This window comes from Anopheles funestus, chromosome 2RL (assembly GCF_943734845.2).
Source record: "Anopheles funestus chromosome 2RL, idAnoFuneDA-416_04, whole genome shotgun sequence".
NCBI lineage: Eukaryota > Metazoa > Arthropoda > Insecta > Diptera > Culicidae > Anopheles > Anopheles funestus.
Genome location: NC_064598.1, coordinates 102827444 through 102842667, shown reverse-complemented (window position 1 = coordinate 102842667; position 15224 = coordinate 102827444). Strand labels below are relative to the sequence as shown.

At 44.5% G+C, this 15224-nt stretch overlaps 2 protein-coding genes across 6 annotated transcripts in view; both read right to left on the bottom strand.

The window, feature by feature from the left end:
* LOC125764443 (uncharacterized) overlaps window positions 1–8144 on the bottom strand; it is a 24248-nt gene extending 16104 nt beyond the window's left edge. The window contains exons 1-2 of one of the 4 annotated variants that reach the window (XM_049428687.1): window positions 702–8144; window positions 250–637 (exon numbers count right to left, since the gene is read on the bottom strand). In XM_049428687.1, coding sequence (XP_049284644.1) covers window positions 5841–8144 — 2304 coding nt within the window. In that variant the 3' untranslated portion in view covers window positions 250–637; window positions 702–5840. Of the gene's footprint in view, window positions 1–249; window positions 638–701 lie in introns of those variants that run through there. The other 3 variants (XM_049428689.1, XM_049428688.1, XM_049428690.1) reach the window with 3 other exon arrangements.
* Window positions 250–15224, bottom strand: part of LOC125764445 (uncharacterized) — a 69643-nt gene continuing 54668 nt past the window's right edge. For both annotated transcript variants that reach the window (XM_049428705.1, XM_049428703.1), the window contains exon 2: window positions 250–15224. The gene's annotated coding sequence lies outside the window, so the exon portion shown is untranslated.

The following is a 15224-nucleotide window of genomic DNA, read 5'->3' as shown; positions in this document are numbered from 1 at the left end:
CCGCACGGAACGCTTGTGCTACATCAACACTGTACTTCTTTGATACGCTGATCCACTGAACACGAAGTCAAAAAAATGTAGAGAAGCCCTGCGTCCACTTACAAATGAATGTAAATTATCGACATAAAAACGCAAAAAGCGTAGATTTGATTTCCTCCGACTGAGGTTAAATTTCTGCTGATTAAAACAACGTATTGTAGCAATTCGCTTAAGGCAAAAACCATGCCCATAACAGAAACAACACCCAGCTCTAGGCGAGGAACTTTTTAATAATGTAAACAAACCCCAAAAGATAAAACATTTCTTTAAAAAAACACGGAGTTCTGCTTGTCTGAAAGATCAGGGAGAACTAATCAAACGTGTAGGTTTTGCCAACGTTTTTCAGAATGCGCTGTCGAGCCAAATCGATCACACGATGAGCGCACACGGTCAGCTTCGCAATTTACAGCATGTGTACATAGTTGGTAACCAGGCCGATCACAACAGCTATCGATTTTTCATCCCGGACGGCCAGCTTCACCAATAGTCTAACACGTTGATTGAGTAACAACAGCAATGGTTCATTCGGCTTATGAACAGACGACGCATGACGAGGTTGTTGCATTCCTTGTTTAGGACGGTACAGGAAACGGTTCAGCTAAAAATTAAATTAATGACCGATTAATCCCTGAGAGATCAGGGAGAGCTTGTGAAACGTGAACAATTTGCCACCGTTCTTCACAATGCGCTGTCGAGCCAAATCGATCACACAATGAGCGCACACGTTCAGCTTCGCAATTTACATCATGCGGCTATCGTTTTCTTATCCTTGATATGCGGTTTCACCTACAAAGCAACAGGATGTTCGAGTGACATCAGTGTCGAATGACATCTGTGTCGAGTGACATCTGTGTCAAATCAATATAGCAAACAATATTTAATTCAATTAATTTCAAGCAAATTGAAATAACGCAAATAATATTACATGAAATTAAATTTAAAAACATTCTATTTCAGCAAACTCAATAAAATTAATTGTATTTTATTATATTCGCTAAAATTTATTTCAGTGTTCTTTCATTTAATTTAATTTTATTAGCTTTGCTTTTAATTGTGGTGACCGTTACCAATCGTTAGCAAGAGTGCGCAGGCGTATGCGCCCGAAACACAAACAAATAATACGCTTTATACGATACGCCCAATAATTTTGGCTTAGCACGGCACTCATGAAAAAGTAGTTACAAAAAGAGAAGCAGAAGAACTCGTTAACAGCCGCTTACTGCTAGCCGATTCCTGCACCGATTTATGCCAGCATACCACGAGAAAATACGCCCATTTCCTAATGCTTTCCGTGTGCGTATTTGCAAGACCGATCCCTAACGCATCTACGGAAAAACAACACATTATCGGACGCTTACTGCTAGCAAATTCCTGCACCGATTTATGCCAGCATATCACGAGAAAATACGCCCATTTCCTAATGCTTTCCGTGTGCGTAGTTGCAAGACCGATCCCCAACGCATCTACGGAAAAACAACACATTATCGGTCGCTTACTGCTAGCAAATTTCTGCACCGATCCAGCATACCACGAGAAAATACGCCCATTTCTTAATGCTTTCCGTGTGCGTATTTGCAAGACCGATCCCCAACGCATCTACGGAAAAACAACACATTATCGGTCGCTTACTGCTAACAAATTCCTGCACCGATTTATGCCAGCATACCACGAGAAAATACGCCCATTTCCTAATGCTTCCTGTGTAAGTATTTGCCTGACCGATCCCCAACGCATCTACGGAAAAACAACACATTATCGGTCGCTTACTGCTAGTAAATTCCTGCACCGATTTATGCCAGCATACCACGAGAAAATACGCCCATTTTCTAATGCTTTCCGTGTGCGTATTTGCAAGACCGATCCCCAAAGCATCTACGGAAAAACAACACATTATCGGACGCTTACTGCTAGCAAATTTCTGCACCGATCCATACCAGCATACCACGAGAAAATACGCCCATTTCCTAATGCTTTCCGTGTGCGTATTTGCCAGACCGATCCCCAACGCATCTACGAAAAAAAAACATATCATCGGTTGCTTATCGCTAGCAGATTCCTGCACCGATTTATGCCACCATACTATGAAAAAATACGGACATTTCCTAATGATTTCCGTGTGCGTATTTGCCTGACCGATCCTCGGCGCATCTACGGAAAAACAACACATTATCGGTCGCTTACTGCTAGCAAATTTCTGCACCAATCCATACCAGCATACCACGAGAAAATACGCCCATTTCCTAATGCTTTCCGTGTGCGTATTTGCAAGACCGATCCGTAACGCATCTAGGAAAAAAAACAACACATTATTGGTCGCTTACTGCTAGCAAATTTCTGCACCGATTCATACCAGCATACCACGAGAAAATACGCCCATTTCTTAATGCTTTCCGTGTGCGTATTTGCAAGACCGATCCCTAACGCATCTACGAAAAAACAGCACATTATCGGTCGCTTACTGCTAGCAAATTTCTGCACCGATTTATGCCAGCATACCACGAGAAAATACGCCCATTTTCTAATGCTTTCCGTGTGCGTATTTGCAAGACCGATCCCTAACGCATCTACGGAAAAACAACTCATTATCGGTCGCGTACTGCTAGCAAATTCCTGCACCGATCCATACCAGCATACCACGAGAAAATACGCCCATTTTCTAATGCTTTCCGTGTGCGTATTTGCAAGACCGATCCCCAACGCATCTACGGAAAAACAACACATTATCGGTCGCTTACTGCTAGCAAATTTCTGCACCGATTCATACCAGCATACCACGAGAAAATACGCCCATTTCCTAATGCTTTCCGTGTGCGTATTTGCAAGACCGATCCCCAACGCATGTACGAAAAAACAACACATTATCGGACGCTTACTGCTAGCAAATTTCTGCACCGATTCATACCAGCATAGCACGAGAAAATACGCCCATTTCTTAATGCTTTCCGTGTGCGTATTTGCAAGACCGATCCCCAACGCATGTACGGAAAAACAACACATTATCGGTCGCTTACTGCTAGCAAATTCCTGCACCGATTTATGCCAGCATACCACGAGAAAATACGCCCATTTCCTAATGCTTCCCGTGTGCGTATTTGCCAGAAAGATCCCCAACGCATCAACGAAAAAACAACACATTATCGGACGCTTACTGCTAGCAAATTCCTGCACCGATTTATGCCAGCATACCACGAGAAAATACGCCCATTTCCTAATGCTTCCCGTGTAAGTATTTGCCTGACCGATCCCCAACGCATCTACGGAAAAACAACACATTATCGGTCGCTTACTGCTAGTAAATTCCTGCACCGATTTATGCCAGCATACCACGAGAAAATACGCCCATTTTCTAATGCTTTCCGTGTGCGTATTTGCAAGACCGATCCCCAAAGCATCTACGGAAAAACAACACATTATCGGACGCTTACTGCTAGCAAATTTCTGCACCGATCCATACCAGCATACCACGAGAAAATACGCCCATTTCCTAATGCTTTCCGTGTGCGTATTTGCCAGACCGATCCCCAACGCATCTACGAAAAAAACACATATCATCGGTTGCTTATCGCTAGCAGATTCCTGCACCGATTTATGCCACCATACTATGAAAAAATACGCCCATTTCCTAATGATTTCCGTGTGCGTATTTGCCTGACCGATCCTCGGCGCATCTACGGAAAAACAACACATTATCGGTCGCTTACTGCTAGCAAATTTCTGCACCAATCCATACCAGCATACCACGAGAAAATACGCCCATTTCCTAATGCTTTCCGTGTGCGTATTTGCAAGACCGATCCCCAACGCATCTAGGAAAAAAAACAACACATTATTGGTCGCTTACTGCTAGCAAATTTCTGCACCGATTCATACCAGCATACCACGAGAAAATACGCCCATTTCTTAATGCTTTCCGTGTGCGTATTTGCAAGACCGATCCCTAACGCATCTACGGAAAAACAGCACATTATCGGTCGCTTACTGCTAGCAAATTACTGCACCGATTTATGCCAGCATACCACGAGAAAATACGCCCATTTTCTAATGCTTTCCGTGTGCGTATTTGCAAGACCGATCCCTAACGCATCTACGGAAAAACAACTCATTATCGGTCGCGTACTGCTAGCAAATTCCTGCACCGATCCATACCAGCATACCACGAGAAAATACGCCCATTTTCTAATGCTTTCCGTGTGCGTATTTGCAAGACCGATCCCTAACGCATCTACGGAAAAACAACACATTATCGGTCGCTTACTGCTAGCAAATTTCTGCACCGATTCATACCAGCATACCACGAGAAAATACGCCCATTTCCTAATGCTTTCCGTGTGCGTATTTGCAAGACCGATCCCCAACGCATGTACGAAAAAACAACACATTATCGGACGCTTACTGCTAGCAAATTTCTGCACCGATTCATACCAGCATAGCACGAGAAAATACGCCCATTTCTTAATGCTTTCCGTGTGCGTATTTGCAAGACCGATCCCCAACGCATGTACGGAAAAACAACACATTATCGGTCGCTTACTGCTAGCAAATTCCTGCACCGATTTATGCCAGCATACCACGAGAAAATACGCCCATTTCCTAATGCTTCCCGTGTGCGTATTTGCCAGATCGATCCCCAACGCATCGACGAAAAAACAACACATTATCGGACGCTTACTGCTAGCAAATTCCTGCACCGATTTATGCCAGCATACCACGAGAAAATACGCCCATTTCCTAATGCTTCCCGTGTAAGTATTTGCCTGACCGATCCCCAACGCATCTACGGAAAAACAACACATTATCGGTCGCTTACTGCTAGCAAATTCCTGCACCGGTTTATGCCAGCATACCACGAGAAAATACGCCCATTTTCTAATGCTTTCCGTGTGCGTATTTGCAAGACCGATCCCCAACGCATCTACGGAAAAACAACACATTATCGGTCGCTTACTGCTAGCAAATTTCTGCACCGATCCATCCCAGCATACCACGAGAAAATACGCCCATTTCTTAATGCTTTCCGTGTGCGTATTTGCCAGACCGATCCCCAACGCATCTACGGAAAAACAACACATTATCGGACGCTTACTGCTAGCAAATTCCTGCACCGATCCATACCAGCATACCACGAGAAAATACGCTTATTTCCTAATGCTTTCCGTGTGCGTATTTGCAACACCGATCCCAAAAGCATCTACGGAAAAACAACACATTATCGGTCGCTTACTGCTAGCAAATTCCTGCACCGATTTATGCCAGCATACCACGAGAAAATACGCCCATTTCCTAATGCTTCCCGTGTAAGTATTTGCCAGACCGATCCCCAAAGCATCTACGGAAAAACAACACATTATCGGACGCTTACTGCTAGCAAATTCCTGCCCCGATTTATGCCAGCATACCACAAGAAAATACGCCCATTTCCTAATGCTTTCCGTGTGCGTATTTGCAAGACCGATCCCCAACGCATGTACGAAAAAACAACACATTATCGGTCGCTTACTGCTAGCAAATTCCTGCACCGATTTATGCCAGCATACCACGAGAAAATACGCCCATTTCCTAATGCTTTCCGTGTGCGATTTTGCCAGACCGATCCCCAACGCATCTACGGAAAAACAACACATTATCGGTCGCTTACTGCTAGCAAATTCCTGCACCGATTTATGCCAGCATACCACGAGAAAATACGCCCATTTTCTAATGCTTTCCGTGTGCGTATTTGCCTGACCGATCCCCAAAGCATCTACGAAAAAACAACACATTATCGGTCGCTTACTGCTAGCAAATTCCTGCACCGATTTATGCTAGCATACCACGATAAAATACGCCCATTTCCTAATGCTTCCCGTGTAAGTATTTGCCTGACCGATCCCCAACGCATCTACGGAAAAACAACACATTATCGGACGCTTACTGCTAGCAAATTCCTGCACCGATTTATGCCAGCATACCACGAGAAAATACGCCCATTTTCTAATGCTTTCCGTGTGCGTATTTGCAAGACCGATCCCCAAAGCATCTACGGAAAAACAACACATTATCGGTCGCTTACTGCTAGCAAATTCCTGCACCGATTTATGCCAGCATACCACGAGAAAATACGCCCATTTTCTAATGCTTTCCGTGTGCGTATTTGCAAGACCGATCCCCAAAGCATCTACGGAAAAACAACACATTATCGGTCGCTTACTGCTAGCAAATTCCTGCACCGATTTATGCCAGCATACCACGAGAAAATACGCCCATTTTCTAATGCTTTCCGTGTGCGTATTTGCAAGACCGATCCCCAAAGCATCTACGGAAAAACAACACATTATCGGACGCTTACTGCTAGCAAATTCCTGCACCGATTTATGCCAGCATACCACGAGAAAATACGCCCATTTCTTAATGCTTTCCGTGTGCGTATTTGCAAGACCGATCCCCAACGCATGTACGAAAAAACAACACATTATCGGTAGCTTACTGCTAGCAAATTCCTGCACCGATTTATGCCAGCATACCACGAGAAAATACGCCCATTTCCTAATGCTTCCTGTGTAAGTATTTACCTGACCGAACCCCAACGCATCTACGGAAATACAAAACATTATCGGTCGCTTACTGCTAGCAAATTCCTGCACCGATCCATACCAGCATACCACGAGAAAATACGCCCATTTCCTAATGCTTCCTGTGTAAGTATTTGCCTGACCGATCCCCAAAGCATCTACGAAAAAACAACACATTATCGGTCGCTTACTGCTAGCAAATTTCTGCACCGATCCATACCAGCATACCACGAGAAAATACGCCCATTTATTAATGCTTTCCGTGTGCGTATTTGCAAGACCGATCCCCAAAGCATCTACGAAAAAACAACACATTATCGGTCGCTTACTGCTAGCAAATTCCTGCACCGATTTATGCCAGCATACCACGAGAAAATACGCCCATTTCCTAATGCTTCCTGTGTAAGTATTTGAATGACCGATCCCCGACGCATCTACGGAAAAACAAAACATTATCGGTCGCTTACTGCTAGCAAATTCCTGCACCGATCCATACCAGCATACCACGAGAAAATACGCCCATTTTCTAATGCTTTCCGTGTGCGTATTTGCCTGACCGATCCCCAACGCATGTACGAAAAAACAACACATTATCGGTCGCTTACTGCTAGCAAATTCCTGCACCGATTTATGCCAGCATACCACGAGAAAATACGCCCATTTCCTAATGCTTTCCGTGTGCGTATTTGCAAGACCGATCCCTAACGCATCTACGGAAAAACAACACATTATCGGACGCTTACTGCTAGCAAATTCCTGCACCGATTTATGCCAGCATATCACGAGAAAATACGCCCATTTCCTAATGCTTTCCGTGTGCGTATTTGCAAGACCGATCCCCAACGCATCTACGGAAAAACAACACATTATCGGTCGCTTACTGCTAGCAAATTTCTGCACCGATTCATACCAGCATACCACGAGAAAATACGCCCATTTCTTAATGCTTTCCGTGTGCGTATTTGCAAGACCGATCCCTAACGCATCTACGGAAAAACAACACATTATCGGTCGCTTACTGCTAGCAAATTCCTGCACCGATTTATGCCAGCATACCACGAGAAAATACGCCCATTTCCTAATGCTTTCCGTGTGCGTATTTGCAAGACCGATCCCTAACGCATCTACGAAAAAACAACACATTATCGGTCGCTTACTGCTAGCAAATTCCTGCACCGATTCATACCAGCATACCACGAGAAAATACGCCCATTTCCTAATGCTTTCCGTGTGCGCATTTGCCAGACCGATCCCCAACGCATCTACGAAAAAAACACACATCATCGGTTGCTTATTGCTAGCAGATTCCTGCACCGATTTATGCCACCATACTACGAAAAAATACGGACATTTCCTAATGATTTCCGTGTGCGTATTTGCCAGACCGATCCTCGGCGCATCTACGGAAAAACAACACATTATCGGTCGCTTACTGCTAGCAAATTTCTGCACCGATTCATACCAGCATACCACGAGAAAATACGCCCATTTCTTAATGCTTTCCGTGTGCGTATTTGCAAGACCGATCCCTAACGCATCTACGGAAAAACAACACATTATCGGTCGCTTACTGCTAGCAAATTTCTGCACCGATTCATACCAGCATACAACGAGAAAATACGCCCATTTCCTAATGCTTTCCGTGTGCGTATTTGCCAGACCGATCCCCAACGCATCTACGAAAAAAAACACACATCATCGGTTGCTTATTGCTAGCAAATTCCTGCACCGATTTATGCCACCATACTACGAAAAAATACGGACATTTCCTAATGATTTCCGTGTGCGTATTTGCCTGACCGATCCCCAACGCATGTACGAAAAAACAACACATTATCGGTCGCTTACTGCTAGCAAATTCCTGCACCGATTTATGCCAGCATACCACGAGAAAATACGCCCATTTCCTAATGCTTTCCGTGTGCGTATTTGCAAGACCGATCCCTAACGCATCTACGGAAAAACAACACATTATCGGACGCTTACTGCTAGCAAATTCCTGCACCGATTTATGCCAGCATATCACGAGAAAATACGCCCATTTCCTAATGCTTTCCGTGTGCGTATTTGCAAGACCGATCCCCAACGCATCTACGGAAAAACAACACATTATCGGTCGCTTACTGCTAGCAAATTTCTGCACCGATTCATACCAGCATACCACGAGAAAATACGCCCATTTCTTAATGCTTTCCGTGTGCGTATTTGCAAGACCGATCCCTAACGCATCTACGGAAAAACAACACATTATCGGTCGCTTACTGCTAGCAAATTCCTGCACCGATTTATGCCAGCATACCACGAGAAAATACGCCCATTTCCTAATGCTTTCCGTGTGCGTATTTGCAAGACCGATCCCTAACGCATCTACGAAAAAACAACACATTATCGGTCGCTTACTGCTAGCAAATTTCTGCACCGATTCATACCAGCATACCACGAGAAAATACGCCCATTTCCTAATGCTTTCCGTGTGCGCATTTGCCAGACCGATCCCCAACGCATCTACGAAAAAAACACACATCATCGGTTGCTTATTGCTAGCAGATTCCTGCACCGATTTATGCCACCATACTACGAAAAAATACGGACATTTCCTAATGATTTCCGTGTGCGTATTTGCCAGACCGATCCTCGGCGCATCTACGGAAAAACAACACATTATCGGTCGCTTACTGCTAGCAAATTTCTGCACCGATTCATACCAGCATACCACGAGAAAATACGCCCATTTCTTAATGCTTTCCGTGTGCGTATTTGCAAGACCGATCCCTAACGCATCTACGGAAAAACAACACATTATCGGTCGCTTACTGCTAGCAAATTTCTGCACCGATTCATACCAGCATACAACGAGAAAATACGCCCATTTCCTAATGCTTTCCGTGTGCGTATTTGCCAGACCGATCCCCAACGCATCTACGAAAAAAAACACACATCATCGGTTGCTTATTGCTAGCAAATTCCTGCACCGATTTATGCCACCATACTACGAAAAAATACGGACATTTCCTAATGATTTCCGTGTGCGTATTTGCCAGACCGATCCCTAACGCATCTACGGAAAAACAACACATTATCGGTCGCTTACTGCTAGCAAATTTCTGCACCGATTCATACCAGCATACCACGAGAAAATACGCCCATTTCTTAATGCTTTCCGTGTGCGTATTTGCAAGACCGATCCCTAACGCATCTACGGAAAAACAACACATTATCGGTCGCTTACTGCTAGCAAATTTCTGCACCGATTCATACCAGCATACCACGAGAAAATACGCCCATTTCCTAATGCTTTCCGTGTGCGTATTTGCCTGACCGATCCCCAACGCATCGACGAAAAAACAACACATTATCGTTCGCTTACTGCTAGCAAATTTCTGCACCGATTCATACCAGTATACCACGAGAAAATACGCCCATTTCTTAATGCTTTCCGTGTGCGTATTTGCAAGACCGATCCCTAACGCATCTACGGAAAAACAACACATTATCGGTCGCTTACTGCTAGCAAATTCCTGCACCGATTCATACCAGCATACCACGAGAAAATACGCCCATTTTCTAATGCTTTCCGTGTGCGTATTTGCCTGACCGATCCCCAACGCATCGACGAAAAAACAACACATTATCGGTCGCTTACTGCTAGCAAATTACTGCACCCATCCATACCAGCATACCACGAGAAAATACGCCCATTTCCTAATGCTTTCCGTGTGCGTATTTGCAAGACCGATCCCCAACGCATTTACGGAAAAACAACACATTATCGGTCGCTTACTGCTAGCAAATTTCTGCACCGATCCATACCAGCATACCACGAGAAAATACGCCCATTTCCTAATGCTTTCCATGTGCGTATTTGCAAGACCGATCCCCAACGCATGTACGAAAAAACAACACATTATCGGTCGCTTACTGCTAGCAAATTTCTGCACCGATCCATACCAGCATACCACGATAAAATACGCCCATTTCTTAATGCTTTCCGTGTGCGTATTTGCAAGACCGATCCCCAACGCATCTACGAAAAAACAACACATTATCGGTCGCTTACTGCTAGCAAATTCCTGCACCGATTTATGCCAGCATACCACGAGAAAATACGCCCATTTATTAATGCTTTCCGTGTGCGTATTTGCAAGACCGATCCCTAACGCATCTACGGAAAAACAACACATTATTGGTCGCTTACTGCTAGCAAATTTCTGCATCGATTCAAACCAGCATACCACGAGAAAATACGCCCATTTCCTAATGCTTTCCATGTGCGTATTTGCAAGACCGATCCCCAACGCATCTACGGAAAAACAACACATTATCGGTCGCTTACTGCTAGCAAATTCCTGCACCGATCCATACCAGCATACCACGAGAAATGCTTTCCGCATTTCTTAATGCTTTACGTGTGCGAATTTGCAAGACCGATCCCCAACGCATCTACGGAACAACAACACATTATCGGTCGCTTACTGCTAGCAAATTCCTGCACCGATTTATGCCAGCATACCACGAGAAAATACGCCCATTTCCTAATGCTTTCCGTGTGCGTATTTGCAAGACCGATCCCCAACGCATCGACGAAAAAACAACACATTATCGATCGCTTACTGCTAGCAAATTCCTGCACCGATCCATACCAGCATACCACAAGAAAATACGCCCATTTCCTAATGCTTTCCGTGTGCGTATTTGCAAGACCGATCCCTAACGCATCTACGAAAAAACAACACATTATCGGTCGCTTACTGCTAGCAAATTCCTGCACCGATTTATGCCAGCATACCACGAGAAAATACGCCCATTTCCTAATGCTTTCCGTGTGCGTATTTGCAAGACCGATCCCCAAAGCATCTACGGAAAAACAACACATTATCGGTCGCTTACTGCTAACAAATTCCTGCACCGATTTATGCCAGCATACCACGAGAAAATACGCCCATTTCCTAATGCTTCCTGTGTAAGTATTTGCCTGACCGATCCCCAACGCATCTACGGAAAAACAACACATTATCGGTCGCTTACTGCTAGTAAATTCCTGCACCGATTTATGCCAGCATACCACGAGAAAATACGCCCATTTTCTAATGCTTTCCGTGTGCGTATTTGCAAGACCGATCCCCAAAGCATCTACGGAAAAACAACACATTATCGGACGCTTACTGCTAGCAAATTTCTGCACCGATTTATGCCAGCATACCACGAGAAAATACGCCCATTTCCTAATGCTTTCCGTGTGCGTATTTGCCAGACCGATCCCCAACGCATCTACGAAAAAAACACATATCATCGGTTGCAGATTCCTGCACCGATTTATGCCACCATACTATGAAAAAATACGGACATTTCCTAATGATTTCCGTGTGCGTATTTGCCTGACCGATCCTCGGCGCATCTACGGAAAAACAACACATTATCGGTCGCTTACTGCTAGCAAATTCCTGCACCAATCCATACCAGCATACCACGAGAAAATACGCCCATTTCCTAATGCTTTCCGTGTGCGTATTTGCAAGACCGATCCGTAACGCATCTAGGAAAAAAAAACAACACATTATTGGTCGCTTACTGCTAGCAAATTTCTGCACCGATTCATACCAGCATACCACGAGAAAATACGCCCATTTCTTAATGCTTTCCGTGTGCGTATTTGCAAGACCGATCCCTAACGCATCTACGAAAAAACAGCACATTATCGGTCGCTTACTGCTAGCAAATTACTGCACCGATTTATGCCAGCATACCACGAGAAAATACGCCCATTTCCTAATGCTTTCCGTGTGCGTATTTGCAAGACCGATCCCCAACGCATCTACGGAAAAACAACTCATTATCGGTCGCGTACTGCTAGCAAATTCCTGCACCGATCCATACCAGCATACCACGAGAAAATACGCCCATTTCCTAATGCTTTCCGTGTGCGTATTTGCAAGACCGATCCCTAACGCATCTACGGAAAAACAACACATTATCGGTCGCTTACTGCTAGCAAATTTCTGCACCGATTCATACCACCATACCACGAGAAAATACGCCTATTTCCTAATGCTTTCCGTGTGCGTATTTGCAAGACCGATCCCCAACGCATGTACGAAAAAACAACACATTATCGGACGCTTACTGCTAGCAAATTTCTGCACCGATTCATACCAGCATAGCACGAGAAAATACGCCCATTTCTTAATGCTTTCCGTGTGCGTATTTGCAAGACCGATCCCCAACGCATGTACGGAAAAACAACACATTATCGGTCGCTTACTGCTAGCAAATTCCTGCACCGATTTATGCCAGCATACCACGAGAAAATACGCCCATTTCCTAATGCTTCCCTTGTAAGTATTTGCCTGACCGATCCCCAACGCATCTACGGAAAAACAACACATTATCGGTCGCTTACTGCTAGCAAATTCCTGCACCGATTTATGCCAGCATACCACGAGAAAATACGCCCATTTTCTAATGCTTTCCGTGTGCGTATTTGCAAGACCGATCCCCAAAGCATCTACGGAAAAACAACACATTATCGGACGCTTACTGCTAGCAAATTTCTGCACCGATCCATACCAGCATATCACGAGAAAATACGCCCATTTCTTAATGCTTTCCGTGTGCGTATTTGCAAGACCGATCCCCAACGCATGTACGAACAAACAACACATTATCGGTCGCTTACTGCTAGCAAATTCCTGCACCGATCCATACCAGCATACCACGAGAAAATACGCCCATTTCCTAATGCTTTCCGTGTGCGTATTTGCCAGATCGATCCCCAACGCATCGACGAAAAAACAACACATTATCGGTCGCTTACTGCTAGCAAATTCCTGCACCGATTTATGCCAGCATACCACGAGAAAATACGCCCATTTCCTAATGCTTCCCGTGTAAGTATTTGCCTGACCGATCCCCAACGCATCTACGGAAAAACAACACATTATCGGTCGCTTACTGCTAGCAAATTCCTGCACCGGTTTATGCCAGCATACCACGAGAAAATACGCCCATTTTCTAATGCTTTCCGTGTGCGTATTTGCAAGACCGATCCCCAAAGCATCTACGGAAAAACAACACATTATCGGACGCTTACTGCTAGCAAATTTCTGCACCGATTTATGCCAGCATACCACGAGAAAATACGCCCATTTCTTAATGCTTTCCGTGTGCGTATTTGCCAGACCGATCCCCAAAGCATCTACGGAAAAACAACACATTATCGGACGCTTACTGCTAGCAAATTCCTGCACCGATTCATACCAGCATACCACGAGAAAATACGCTTATTTCCTAATGCTTTCCGTGTGCATATTTGCAACACCGATCCCAAAAGCATCTACGGAAAAACAACACATTATCGGTCGCTTACTGCTAGCAAATTCCTGCACCGATTTATGCCAGCATACCACAAGAAAATACGACCATTTCCTAATGCTTCCCGTGTAAGTATTTGCCAGACCGATCCCCAAAGCATCTACGGAAAAACAACACATTATCGGACGCTTACTGCTAGCAAATTTCTGCACCGATCCATACCAGCATACCACGAGAAAATACGCCCATTTCCTAATGCTTTCCGTGTGCGTATTTGCAAGACCGATCCCCAACGCATGTACGAAAAAACAACACATTATCGGTCGCTTACTGCTAGCAAATTCCTGCACCGATTTATGCCAGCATACCACGAGAAAATACGCCCATTTCCTAATGCTTCCTGTGTAAGTATTTGCCTGACCGATCCCCAACGCATCTACGGAAAAACAACACATTATCGGTCGCTTACTGCTAGCAAATTCCTGCACCGATTTTTGCTAGCATACCACGAGAAAATACGCCCATTTCCTAATGCTTCCCGTGTAAGTATTTGCAAGACCGATCCCCAACGCATCTACGGAAAAACAACACATTATCGGACGCTTACTGCTAGCAAATTCCTGCACCGATTTATGCCAGCATACCACGAGAAAATACGCCCATTTTCTAATGCTTTCCGTGTGCGTATTTGCAAGACCGATCCCCAAAGCATCTACGGAAAAACAACACATTATCGGACGCTTACTGCTAGCAAATTTCTGCACCGATTCATACCAGCATACCACGATAAAATACGCCCATTTCTTAATGCTTTCCGTGTGCGTATTTGCAAGACCGATCCCCAAAGCATCTACGGAAAAACAACACATTATCGGACGCTTACTGCTAGCAAATTTATGCACCGATCCATACCAGCATACCACGATAAAATACGCTTATTTCTTAATGCTTTCCATGTGCGTATTTGCAAGACCGATCCCCAAAGCATGTACTAAAAAACAACACATTATCGGTCGCTTACTGCTAGCAAATTTCTGCACCGATCCAGCATACCACGATAAAATACGGCCATTTCCTAATGCTTTCCGTGTGCGTATTTGCCAGACCGATCCCCAGCGCATCTACGAAAAAACAACACATTATCGGTCGCTTACTGCTAGCAAATTCCTGCACCGATTTATGCCAGCATACCACGAGAAAATACGCCCATTTCCTAATGCTTTCCGTGTGCGTATTTGCCAGACCGATCCCCAGCGCATCTACGAAAAAACAACACATTATCGGTCGCTTACTGCTAGCAAATTCCTGCACCGATTTATGCCAGCATAC